The sequence below is a fragment of the Manacus candei genome, unplaced genomic scaffold, assembly GCF_025592945.1.
Source record: "Manacus candei isolate 608988 ecotype Guabito, Panama unplaced genomic scaffold, ASM2559294v1 h1tg000022l, whole genome shotgun sequence".
Lineage (NCBI taxonomy): Eukaryota > Metazoa > Chordata > Aves > Passeriformes > Pipridae > Manacus > Manacus candei.
The window spans coordinates 1,702,364-1,716,423 of NW_026138070.1; the positions used below are offsets into that span (position 1 = coordinate 1,702,364).

The 14,060-nt window shown below is 50.4% G+C and overlaps 1 protein-coding gene across 15 annotated transcripts in view; it reads right to left on the minus strand.

Annotated features, from left to right (window-relative positions):
• SKI (SKI proto-oncogene) overlaps positions 1 to 12,629 on the minus strand; it is a 95,023-nt gene extending 82,394 nt beyond the window's left edge. For 14 of the 15 annotated variants that reach the window (XM_051786080.1, XM_051786090.1, XM_051786085.1 and 11 more), the window contains exon 1: positions 10,100 to 11,125. In XM_051786080.1, coding sequence (XP_051642040.1) covers positions 10,100 to 11,011 — 912 coding nt within the window. In that variant the 5' untranslated portion in view covers positions 11,012 to 11,125. The other variant, XM_051786076.1, reaches the window with a different exon arrangement.
• Positions 12,630 to 14,060: the final 1,431 nt, after the last annotated feature.

Genomic DNA, 14,060 nt, shown 5'->3' on the forward strand with positions numbered 1-14,060 from the left:
AAAAACTGCAAAAAGACCAAATTTACTTAAAAGACATGAGTAAGTTATTGCTACATATAATGAATGCAAGTCATACAACAAATACAAGCACTGCTGACTCTCTCTAACTCTTTTCCCCTACAAATCACTAATTTATTTTTCTTTGTATTCACAACTTTATGTAATAAAACCATAAAATTATATAATAATAAAAATGTAATCCCCCCCCCCTCAGAACTCAGTAGTCTTACACACAATCTTTGCTCCAGAATCAATCCAGGGCAAAAGAAGGATCAATGAATCCATAATAAAAAAAGATTTTCACAGAAATGTTTGCAGACATTAAGGTGTCAGAAAAGGAACACCTCATTTGGAGCAGCAGTTCTGCACATTCACTGATAGTAAAATAGAGCACTTTACACCACTTTTATCACTGTCTGCCACTGAATATGGCCCAAAGGTTATCTGGCTCCACTGGTTTTACAAAGAACTACACTGTTGTGGCAAAAAAGGGCAGAAAGCCAAATAAAACTAAATCTTTGGCTGTATTAATGCGAGCACTCACTGCATGGCATGTTCCTTATTAGTGACTGAACGGGAACAAAGGAGTATCAATGAGGGGCCTAATGCTGCAGTTTGGGCTCCTGAGCCCGATTAACTTTTCCCAGCCCCGCTCTCAGCACAGTTATTTCAAAGGAGTATTTCTAAATCACACCAGCATGGGTGAGACAATTCACTGAATAAACCGAAACTGCCAGTGGAGAGTTAAGAATGGCAACTTTTTTTATTTTCTTTTTTTTTTTTTTGGAATGACATTTATCTTTCAAGCCAGGTAAGTTTTCCAGCTGTGGAATGATGGTGCTTCAGAAACTCCTGTTTAACGTGTAATTTCAGGAGAAATTCCTAAAATGGAAAGTGTAAATCTGAAAACCATTACATCAGCAAAGGTTACCGAAACCAAACAACACTTTAGCCTTAATACTGTGTATTTTCTGCCTTTTCAGTCCATTACTCTGTATAAAAGCTACAAAACCTATTTTACCACTATAAATATGTAAATGTGGACAATGTTGAGGATTTTGTTGTTTTTTTTTTTCTTTTTAAAGGCACTTGCGAAAAAACATAGAACCCAGAGAAATGTAATACTTACAGAGTTTTTAATTATTTAAAGTAATTCACTGCTTCTAATTGGTGCTACTGCAACCTCTGCCTGAGGAAGCAGCAGGATCCCTGCACAACCTGTATTTTTTAACAGTCAGCAGAATTAATTTTGTGAGCTAGATCCTGAAACCAGCACCTGCGTGCAGTCCCAGCACTCCAGGATCACAGAGGGATGGAAGGACAGTGACCATCCCAATGCCACTCGTGCCACTGGGAATGCAGGGACAGCCCTCCAGACCTGTGCACCCACGGGAAGGGGAAGAGGGCAGGTTCTGGGGGGCAGGACACAGCCACACAAACACAAATTCCCGTGGGAACGAGTTCTTTTGGCCCCTTCCAGTTCAGTGAACGCTCTCCACTGCAGAACTGTCTCCTGTGTGACACAAACCAGCCCAGGTTTGCTGAAGGGCAGCAGGAACATTCTCACTGAATGGTCAGAGATTCCCAAGAGCAGCACTGCTGGAGTATTTGAGGCTTTTCAATGGTAGCAAAGGCAAGGACTTCTCATACAGCCCTTAATGCTCGGGGCTGGTTGACAAGGTGGGGTCTGTCAAAGGTTGGACTCGATGGTCTTCTCCAACCCCAGTGGTTCTGTGACATCTGCCAATTCAAAGAAAACCCCACTGCAGATGTGCATCAGCAATCCTGCAGAGCCCAGGACATCCAGCTCCAGTGCCCAGCTGATGTACCTGGGCAAGAACCAGCACCTGTAACGCAGGTCATGTGGGTAAAGGACTTCATCAAAATGCAGGATATGGCAGTGAAAACACATGAAATGGTTCTTCTTCCAACCCTAACAGATGTTGTTCAATTAAGGATGCAAATAAATCACCCTCTGCATTGCGAGTCAGAAAACACACACATAAAAGCTTTCTAAATACATTTCAGTTTAAACTTGCATAATTCTCCCAGTGGAGAAATCATCTTCAACTTATGTAATCCTTAGAAAGAGACATTATTACATACAATTCTGTGCCACTAAGAAACGAGGAAGACATCTCTAGAAAAGAGGTGCACCCACACACGATTAATTATCTGGGTGTGGAGGGAAGAGAGGGGAGAAGCTGGGGCAGGGCTGCAGAGCCCCGAGTGTGTGGTTTCCACAGAGACTGAGCTGTGCTGGAGCTCCAGGGGCTGCTCCCCTTTCACCAGCCAGAACTGTCTGTTATACTTAACCCAGACTTCCGAACACTTGATATCCTGTCTGCTATTTCAATGCCCTTACTCAATGTTTCAGACAGACATTACACAAACTGGCTGGTGAAAAGGGTTGAGAAACCAAGAAGCAATCCAAGTCAATGACCTTATTCTCTAAAACGATACCAGTGACTGGAGGCGGGTGAGGAACAAAGCACAGGGTCCCCCAAATCCCTCACTGAAACCTTCCCCAGGAAAAGGCAAACACTAGGCTGGACCTCATTTTGTTAATGTTGCTGCTGGTCTTCTAATCCTTAAAGCCTAAGCAGTCCTTGTGCTCCCAGTGCCACTGATTCTCATACCAGAACGGAAACTGCTTCCATTTATTTTTAAAAAAAAAGAAAAATAACAACAGAAAACCAAACATAAAAGTCACATTTTCTACAAAGCATGTGCAAAGGTAACCACACATAAATCAATAAACAACAGAGCCGGAACCCAAGTTATTGATTAGCCCCTTTGCTGTTTACCTCCAGCATACAGAATGATGCTGCAATTTTCACACACACACAGTCTCAAGCCTCACTTACATCCTCCCTGACTCTTTAAACAGGACTGTTAGAACGAGTAAAGGCTGCCTAACCCTGGGCTGGCAGGACCTGTCTCATTTCCCAGAACATATGACTATGCAGCTTATCAGGTTGTGTTAAATATGCATCCACTGCTGGAGAAGCCCAGTTTTATGTGATAGCAACCAAATCAGAGATGGAGCTGATAAGAGCTCCACACATGGGAATTCCCGCTGGCTTCCAGAAGAGCTCTGTCCTCACTCTCTGACAGGATCAGAGCTCCAATTAGTGCCAGTGCTTTTGTCACCTCATCCAACCAGAAGTCAGAGCACAGCCATTACCTCAGGGGAGAGGGGCCAGTCCCTCTCAGCCAGGACTGCCCAGCACCGAGATCCACTGCTCAACAACTGCACCTGACACGGCTCTGAGGCCAAGTTTATGGGCCTTGAATTTGTATCAGAGAAAAAGGCTGGCCCTTATCCCAACTACAGACATAGTTCCTCACTGGTAAACAAAATAAAATAAACAAAAATGGACAGATCTTAAATACAGGAAGGGAAGAACTGCCCCTGTTAGATCTGTACCGAAACCTTCAAAGCCAGTCTTGTATACAGTGACCAGCAGACAAAACCCTCTCAGGCTGAGTGCAGCTCCCAGCTGGAGAAACTGCTGCCCCATTCAGTGAGATCTGCCAGGATCAGAGCACCAAACTTGGTTATTAATCCTTGCTAATGAGCAAAATGAAAACACTGCAGCAGCACAACTGCAGGTTCTCAGACTCAGCACAGTCCTGCAAATACAGGTCAGGCCATAAACCCTGTGAAGCCCCTTTGCCTCAACACTGGCATGTTCTGCCCAGAATCTGCCCCTGGTCTCTGGTGCCAGTGAACACACAGGCAGGAGCCTGAGACACACACGAGTGCTGTGGTTTGTGGGTGAACTGGTTCCAATTACTATGGGCTGATTGCTGGAGTGAGAGCTGTAGAACCGGCCCCAAACCCCGGGATTAACCTCGTGTGTTCCAGAAGATCCAGGAGCAGGTGATCTCTGCACTGGCAATGAAATGTAAGACATACAAGACTACACAAAGTGAAAACAGGGAAGGTAAGGGACCAGAGCACATCTTTTCAGAGCAAACCTGCTTCTCTGAAATTGTTTTCCAAGATCTCAAACTGCCTATACTAGAGAGAGAGTGAAATAGCATTAAAGAATTGGTGCTGATTTATTAATTTATATTACACATTACCCAGATTCATAAAACTTATGTAAACAAAGTAGATATTATCTAATAAAATGTATCATTAACACATATACTCTAATTGACAGATTTAAAACAAAAACATGCTATATTACTACATTTTAAAGTAATGCTTCCTGTATGTGAAGATCAATTTGAATTAAGTGCTCTATGGCCACTCAGCCAAAATAGATCAGCCTAGTAATTGACAGAATTCTATCAATAGATTCTCCACAATCCAGTCCAAATCACTTTTGCCTAAGCTCTACTTTCTTTCCAAGAACCCCTGTTGGATTTAGTGCAACTGCTCCATGACAGTTTCCTCTCAATAGGAATTCCAATGTCAAGTCCAAAGTGTGCTTTAAAAAAAAACAAACCAAGACAAGCAAATCAAACCAAATTTTAAAAAAACTTGTGTGTCTAAGAATGGACACGTGGAGACAGTTCTTCCTGTCACAGCAAAGGAGTCTGGCCAGCTGAGCCAGCACTGTGAGCTCCATCCCCAGTACCAGCCCACTCGCCGCTGCCCTCAGTCCATCCAGACCCCTCCACAGGTGGAAATCACTGAGTTCTCAGTGAGAACGGACAGTGCAGCTCTTCAGACAGCCGAGCCCTGCTGGGCTCACCCCTGGCTGTGCCCCAGAGCCCCAGCAGTGCTGCAGGAAGGTGCAGATAAGGATGAGGGCTCAGGGCTGCGCCCGATGCGCTGCCCGGACACGCTCGCGCAGCCGCCTCCAGATGCTCTGACAGCGCGGATCCCAACGCGCCTCTGGGCAAGTGCAAACACAGCCCGGCGGGTCAGCCAGCCCCGAGATAACCGGGCCAGGGCCTGGCACCGACCAGGTGTCGGGCTCCCGACACATCCAAAATATCAACTGTGTTTACACGCCGCTTCAAAGCTCGCTACTGTTTGGGCAGAGCACACGGCCAAGCCCGAAACCACAGAAATGGAGAGGCAAGTGAGACGGCCCAGACAATGAAGGGAGAGGCAGAGGTTTAAATATTTTAGGCAGTGATTTTCAAAAGCAGAGATTGCATATAATTCCCTCCCTAATGCAAGAGAACTGACTTGAGGAACTCGGGAACTGTTCTGGAGCAAGAGAGAGCCGTGGTTGACTCAACACCATTAGATCATGTGTGGCACACTCTCTGTCCAACACACATGCACGTACCTGCTGCTTTGTTCTCGGCCTACAACATCTGTAGAACTGTTTGCACGCTTGGGAAAAAATGCTGATGTTTGCTCTAAGACTGACACCTCCTCGGGTACACAGGATTTCATTTCAGCGTGGTATTGCTTTTGAAGTTCAGCTTTTATGCCGTAAAAGGCTCCTGAACTAAAGTACTGCCCCAAAACATCAGCGCCTTTGCTTTAGGGACTTGAAAATTTTTACTGGAGAATCTCTAAAAAAACTCTTGAACATGGGGTAAGAGAACACATGACTTCAGTACTCCATCAGAAAACAACTGAACCCTCAGTCCTCGGGCAAAAATTTTCGAAGAATATTTATCCGGTGGCTTTGTACCAAGAAGAATAAACCCATTAAACCCATCCTGCAATCTGACCACCACTGCCAGTGAATAAACTCAGAATCTCTCTGCTACACCTACTGTAGGACAGATCCTATTAACAAATAAAGATTACTACTGCCAGGAGGCAGGACTCTAGGACAAGACACACATCCCAGCTCTACTCCTGCAGCCTTTCAGGTGGCCACAAAGCACAGCACAGCAAGCCCTGGGCAGCACCTAAAAGCCCACAGCCCGCCTCCACTGCGCTTTTCCACTTGCAGCAATTTTGGTCCTTTGATTGAGCTGCACACTTGACCTGGCTAAACCTTCCCCAGCTGAGCGAGCTGCGTGTTGTGGCAGCGCCGGGTTGTGAAATACAGTGGGAGGCCTCCTGTGCTCATTTGTGTGTCAGTACCCAGAGTGCTGCTCCTGGCTTCCAGCTCCTTCATAGAAGTGCTGCTGGGACTGGGACCGTGGGAACGGGGCGCTGCTGCCGTGTGGGTGTGCAGGGACAGCTCCCCCTCCCCGGGCCCTGCTCACACACAGCTCTGCCGTGTCTGGCACCGGCCAGGGAAGCTCCACGTGCAGGGGCAGCGCTGGGAGAAGGGGCTTCAAAAGACAGAGTCAAACCCACCCTCCTGCTCTGGCAACAGCAGCCAGCAGAGCCTTCAGGGCTGTGTCTGAACTAATTCAGGGCGAGGGCAGCAGCCTGGTGTTCAGCCAGCACAGAGCTGTCTGTCACACGGGAGGGACACACCAAGGCCAGATCTACCCCACAACAACACACTCACCAAGCACCAGCTACTGAGCTCAACAGAAAGGCTTTGGCACTGACGGGGAATTTCTAGGACCCTGTTTTGCAACCCTGTCAAGTTATTCCCATTTTAGATTTCTAGAAATACCCCAGAATGGAGTGGTTGTGCTCCATCCACCAGTAGTGGTGGATGAAATGAGAGACAGGTAGGGAGACAGGACACCCACACGAGTAAAAGTCACATTGGTGCAGGGAGGCTCTGAAGGACCAGAGAGAAAGCAGAGCAGAACACCTGCATGAGCATGCAAGAAGGTGGAAAACCCAGTGAAGGACACAAAATAAGCTAAATGGAGAAATTATCATGTGGTTCAAGACAAGAAAGAGCTTTGGGAAGTGCTAGGAAGGTGAAAGACCTTATGGGAGGCAAATCACTCATCCAAGCATGAATAGGGAGGATATAAAAATCAAAATCTTAGAAGAAGGTAAGAAAGTGATGGAGGCCTCTGCGGTTCCTGCTGTAGTGGGGACACTCCAGTTATCACAACTCCCTCCAGTTTTTGGTTAAGACCCTTTGCTGACTTCACATAGATCCAGACAAAAGCTTCTGCAAGTGGCAAGACCAGGCAGCAGGAGTTGTTCAACCCACCCGGCTGACCGAGAGACGAGATATCGACATCCCCACATCCCTCTCCCAGTACAGATGGATGGATATGCACAGCAGATCCTTGATGCATACAGAAATATGCATCGGGAATGAAATATCTAGCAAAAGCTACGCCTTGTAGCAAAGCTTTAAAACCACACCAAGAAAAAAGGGGAAAAAAAAGAGAGAGGGAGAGGAAAAAAGGCAGTTTTGCCACTACGCTGAATCTGCAACAGGGGCTTGTGCCAACCCAGCTCCTCCATTTAAGTCAGACCCTTAAAAGGCAGAGCTGTGCTGGCAGAAATCTACAGACCTCATCACAGAAACCTCATGAAGACACATGAAAAGGTCAAAGAACTCACTGCTGCTTGAACAGCCATAAAAATGATCATATGCATCCCATGCTACCAAAATCCTACCAGAGCCCCAGGGAGACACAGCACACAAAGCAACGTGGCTACACACAGAGAAAGAGAGAAATTTTAAAAACTGACAAAAAGGCCACTCCTGAGAGCAGAAAACCCAAAATCTGACACAGCAGCTTATGGCACACCATGCACACCAACACCTCTGTACAAAACAGAACAAAGCAAAGATCTACATCAAAAAGGAAGCCCACCACAAAGACACATGTGCTTCACCCTTTCATCCCCGGAGACAGCCAGACCCAGAGCCCCACAGCCTCACCAAACCCACAGGAATTCACACAGACACACAGAATGGGACCATCCTGTCATTTCCTCACTCAGCACCTCAACTTTACTCCGTTCCTTGCCCCTGGCCACAGCCTCCCAGTCTTGGAGCCTGATTAAATCTCTCCGTAATTACCCGCACGCACTGCTACAACACAAATGACCTTAGCATATGATATCCGTTGGCTGAGCCCAATGGAAAAAGACTTCAGGAAAAGGAAGGATAAGCGTACAGAACTCTGCCAGCGCTGTCAGGGTCTCCTCAGGACTGCACTGAAATAATAGGAGCCCTGAGGCCAGTTCAGAAGCCTTGAAACTTAAGCCCAGTTCTGCCCAGGATGTGATAAAATGTTCTGTTTTCTGTATCCCATCATCTGAGCACACACCCCTCTGTTCTTCCCCACCAGACTCTTTGCACCTTCCAAATAAACCTATGCAGGAGACTTAACATTTTATGATGATGGATTTCTGGCAAAATTTTCCAAGAAAGAGATGGCCACCATTTCCTTACAGAATTTTTGGCAATCACTACCAGGTGTGTTGAACTCCCTCTGCTAGGAGTGCTGCACTCGAGGGTAGGAGAAGGGTGCTTCTCTTATTCTGAACTGAGATCTATGAAAAGATCACCAAAAAACTGAGGCAAAGCCAAGATTTAATAATCTTTTTCTTGTTCTCCACCTTGGATGTTGGATAAACCACACAGCTGAAGAGAACACCCAAAAAGCCTTGTGAAAAAGGAAAGCACTCCACTACTAACATTCATTTTAATTAGACTCTGGAAACGACCACACCAGGGACACAGGACCCTTCGGGAGCAAGAGTGTGGAAATTTCTTAATTCTGCTTCCCAAATGAAGCACACCCTAGAAAATTCCTTTTCCAACATGAAAAATGTCTCCACTTGGAGAGCCATGTTCTCCTCTCTCATCCATGTTCATCTGTCCCACCATTCCATCTCGGCACATGACTGACAGAGAATAGACAAGCCATTAAAAACACATCCACCTCCAACCACGGGGATAATGTGCCTCATTACAGCCCAGCTTTGTCACGGCGTCCTGACACTCCGGGGAGGAAAAGGAGGGGTGAGGACAACGACTGAGCCGGGGGCAGGAGAGAAACTGGGACTGGAGGAGTGGGACTCTGCTCCTTAATCCAGTGCAATGGGCTCTCTGGGCCTCCTAGGCTGGCTGTGGAATTTTAAAAATCCTTGCGTTTGCCTGGGTATTTTTGTTGCATATTTTTAGAAACAAAAACTCTGCTTCAGTCAGAGCGTACGTCTGCCCCTTTAAACAGGTATTTGGTAAGGTAATTCAGAATTCTGCTGAACATTCGAGGTGGGCTTTAAACATCGCTTCTCTTTTCGAGGCTTGTGCATCGCCCTTCCACTGCACACACAGACACCCAAAGCCAAGTTGGGGCAGCTCTGGCAGCGGGGCAGAACCCAGGCAGCAATCCTGCAGCAGGAGTTTGCTTTCCCCTGGCACGGGGGAAGGAGGGAGGGAGCTGCTCATCCCCAGCCGGTTGCACCATCGCCAGGAGCCAGACAGACAGCCCGGTGTCTGTGAGTCCTCAAGGCCTGTGGCACTGCTGCCCGGGGAGCAGGACCGCTGCCAGATGCCAAGGCAGCCTCCCACCCACACACCAGGGATTCTGGGATTTAAAGGCAGCTCAGACTGAAAGAAAAACAAGAGACACCTAAAAAAAATGTGCTTTAGCTGTCTGGCTCGGCACGGCACGGCAAAGCTTGGGGAGCTGCTGCAGCTGGCCCTGGACAGAGCCATTTGTGGATGCATGCATAATCCAATATACAAAAGCCAGGCTGGTGGGGAAATTCAGGCTCCACGGGGATACTCTAAAACCAGGGACTTCTCCATTCACGTTCCACACACTTAATATGAAAACCAGTGACCTGCATCACTGTCACAATTATTTTCTCGACAGCCACATTTCATTTCCATACGAGCGTTTAGAGCACGGAGCCCCCACCTCCCTCCCTGGCGACACGCAATCGATCAGAAAAGTGAATATACTTGTGTCTGGAGCCATCAGTACCCGCTCCTTTTTTCTGGCTTCTTCCTTGCCTTGACCCCTGAATGAAGCCCTTGAGACCCAAAAATCACGTACTTCCAGATGAAGTCTGGGGCAGTGTGGTGGGCTTCGAAGATCAGGGTCCACGTACAGTAAAATATACAAACACACATATGGAATTTAAACAAACTCCGACCACCGCGTTCAGAACACAACCAGAGAAATAAAGGTGCCATCTCGAGCACCGCACATGCAGGGAGAATGGAGAACACCATTAAAATTGCTAAATGACTCCACGGAAAAGCAGCTGGTAACGAATTGGGTATATCGGTGAATGTTACCGAAATTCCCCCCAGCCCCCTCTAAAACTGCAGGCATCACTTACCCGGGGGGCTTTCCTCTTGTATTTGTTGTTATAGTCAAATTTTTCTTTCATTTCGTCTAAGAGCTGGCCCAGTCTAGCTTTCTCCTCTTTCCCAGTATAATCCTGGCTGAGGAGGATATAGGATCTCCAGTTTGCAGAGTCAAAGCCCCAGTGGCAAGTCCTGTTTTCCAGCGATTTGTGAGAGTGGACCACAAATTTGTGAGGTGGGTACATGAGCCTGCAGTCCAAGCACTGGATGCAGGCTGCGCTGGGGTTACTGTAAAGCTCTGGCACCAGGAGTCCCTTACACTTCCCAAAGCACTCATGATACACCTTGAAGCTCTTCTCCGTGAGCTCCAGCTCAATTGTGCTCGAGAATTCCTTCTTGCAGTGGGGAGGATAGGTGCCACCATAAAGCAAGGCGTTACAAAGCCTCTCAGCGTCAGTTTTCGTGATGAGCCCGCAGGAAGGAGCGGAGAAGGGCAGGATGCCCATGACTTTGAGGATTTCCAGCTGGTCAGCAGTGCATCTGGAGCAGTAAATATGCAGCTCATCACACACCGAATTAATCTGCTGCAGGGAGAAGTCCCTGAGCACCGAGTTCAGGATCTGGGGCAAGCAAAGCCGCTTCTCTCCACCCACCACGAAGCAGGAGATGGTTTCCCCTTCCAGGATGGTCTCGCACCTCTCTGTGGATCTGTCCGAGGGCATGAAGAAGGGACCGGGCATGACCGGAGGAGGCTGGATTGGGGGCAGATGCAGTACAGGTTCCGCGGGGTCTTTGCCATTGTCTTTCTTGTACATCTCCTGTGCCCATCGTGCTGAGAAAGCAGCAGGGCCACCCAGGGAGCTCATAGAGCTCAGATGAAACTGTTCCAAGGTCTTCTGCAGTCCTGGATGAGGCTGGAAGCTGCTTCTACTTACAGTCTCCATTTTTTAGTTTCTATTCCCAAAACAAACAACAAAAATCCCCAGTTATCTTCCACCCTGGTACAAATCCACTTAAGGGATTTTTTTAAGGAAAAAAATATGAACAAAATAAAACAAACCCACCCTTGTTTTTTTTTTCTCCTTCCCACTCAGCAATCCACTAACGGAGAGGAAATAAATCCTTTTGTATGCGTGTCTCTCTCTTCTTTCTTTCCTCTTGGTTCGTTACAATTTCAAACCCTCCAAGTCTCCAAGCTGCCCCGATGGAGCAGAGAATCACGGCAAAAAGAGGTCTTCATCCGAGCACTCGCCCCCTCAGCCAGCCCCCAGGCAAACCGATCCCTCCTCCCACACCTCCGACACTCACACACTCACTCACACACACACACCACCCACGGAAACACAAAAAGTCTGTGCCACGCTCCGAGCACCCGGGGCTCAAATATGTTCTGGCGGCTGCTGCTTCTCTGCAGTGATCCCCCTTCTGTCCATATCCACCGGAGGAAGGCGCGGGGGAGGAAAGCAGAAAGCAGGAGGCGGCAGAAGGCTCGGTCTGCGCGAGAACAAGGCAGGAGGAAAGGCCCCGCTCTCCGGCGCTGCCGCGGGGGCTCCGCACGGGCGATGAGCGGCTCCGCTGCCCCTCGGGGTCCCTCTGCTCGGCCGGGGACGGCTCCTCGTCCCTGGGGTCGCCTCCCTGCCCCTAGTGCTGCCGGTGCTGTCGGCGTGCCGTGGGGAGCCGCGGGGAGAGCGCGCACATCCTCGCCGCTCCTCTCGCCAGCAGTGACTGAGAGTGCCTGCGAGCTGAGCTAATGCAGGCGGGCTCAGCCTCCCGCCCTGCGCCTCCCCCCCTCTGTTTGTTGGTGTCTGCCTCAGTCATTGAATCCCGGCCAAGAATGTGACCAACTCCCCAGGCCGGGCTCTTCCAGGAACAGCGCCCGCCTCCCCCCTCGCTCCGCGCCGACACCAGCCGGGATGTGCCGAGCCGAGCCGAGCCGGGACGTGCCGAGTCCCGCCGAGCCGAGCCGAGCTCAGCCGTGCCGGGCAGAGCCGAGCTCAGCCGAGCGGAACCGAGCCGGGCCGAACCGAGCAAAGCCGAATCGAACCGAGCCGAACCGAGCCGAGCCCTATCGAGTTTAGCCGAACCCAGCTAAGGCCTGCCGAACTTAGCCGAGCCGAGCCGAACTGAGCCGAGCCGAGCCGGGCCCAGCCGAGCCGCTGCACGGGCGGGCGCAGCGCGGCCCCGGCGGCGGCGCCGGCGAGGGAGGGAGGAGGAGGGAGGGAGGATAAACTGCTGGGTTCACGGACCGCCGCGCCGCCAAGGAGGGCCGGGAGGGCGACGGCTTTTCCTCTCGCCGCTGGATCTCTGGCAGCGGGGAAATGGAGCGGCGCTCGCACGGGCACGGAGCGTGTGTGTGAGCCCTGCCAGAGCCCTGCCCGCTCCGCTGCGGGCACACGCCCCGCGCACCCCGCGATCGCGGGCGGCAGAGCGCGATGGACGGGCGAGAACTGCGCGGGCCGGGAGCGCCGGGGCCGCCGAGCCCACCCAGCGCTGCGGGCACAGCGATCCACACACGTGTGCTTCCCCGGGCTCGGCACGCGTGTGCCCCCCGCTCACACATGTGCCCCCTGCTCTCACACACATGTGCCCCCCGCTCTCACACACGTCACACGCTCGTTCACGCGTGGCTGGGTGGGCAGAGCTGGGTGGGCAGAGCCCCGCGGGAGCCTGAGCCGGGGCGGGCACTTGGGGTCGGTCCCTCGAGCCCAGCCCGCGGCGCCGGGGCCGTCCGGGTCAGTGCGGGTCTGTCCCGTTTGTCCGGCTCTGTCTGTCGGTCTGTCCGGGGCACCGACCGCCCCCCCCCCCCCGCCCCGCCACACTCCGGGGCCGGGCTCCCTCTACCGACCGACCGGCTCAGCGCCGAGAGAGCGGGGCACGGACACACGGACACCACTGACCAGGGCACGGACACCTCTGACCATGGCATGGACACACAGACACCTCTGACCTGGGCATGGACACCTCTGACCAGGGCACGACACACGGACACCTCTGACCAGGGCACGGACACACGGACACCGCTGACCAGGGCACGGACACACAGACACCTCTGACCAGGGCACGGACACCTCTGACCTGGGCATGGACACCCACTGCCCACTGGTATCGACACCCCTGCCCAGCAGCACTGCCAAGTCCGTTATGGATTTATTATCCAGATCAGCAGTGGGATGCTCTTACTTTCTATCAATGTCAAATGTCAAAGCAAAAAACTGTGGCTTCTCCCTTTTTCCCAGGGGCTGCACCCCCAGAATTCTAACAAACATTTCAACCAGCACTAAGCACCACCATGAGGAACAAGCTGAAAAGGTTTCAGCTGTTATCTCTGAGCTCTGTCAGATTTGTGTATCAAAAAGGGCTGGAGAGCACTTTCACACCAGGACGATTGTTAGTACTGTTTGTAATGCAGCAGTGACTTGAAGCACTGCTCATCTCTAGAACGTGTGACACAGACACCAAGCACTCAGACAGTCTCCTCTGGAACAGTTCCCCAGGGCAGGGGAACAGAGAGAAAACACATCAGGACAAAGGAGGAGGAGAGCAATGAGCAAACACCACCACTGTGATTCACTGTCAGTGTAATGGGGCAGGGAACACACCGAGCTCTCCTGTTTAATCTGTACTTTTATATTCTGAAATCCCAATTCAGAGTAAAGGACAAAGGTGTCAGAGTTGCATAAGAGCTTCCATCTTGGCCGTGAGCCAGCATTTCCCCAGGGAGGAACCCACTCCCACATACCCAACTTGGCCATCAAGCCTTGAAGTATTGAAGGGGCTCAGAAGGCAGGAACCAAACACGTTGGGCCAAGTCAGCTGTTGTGTCTTTGTGTGCTCAGAGAAGATACTTGGAGAATCTTCACCAAATTGTGAACAGAATGAACAGAAAGTCGTTGGTGGCAAGAAGGACCCTTCTATTTCCACGATGCACATGGATCCACAAGTGATCCACAAGTGGGATTGTTAGATATTACCACAATACCAAGGTCTAAAGCC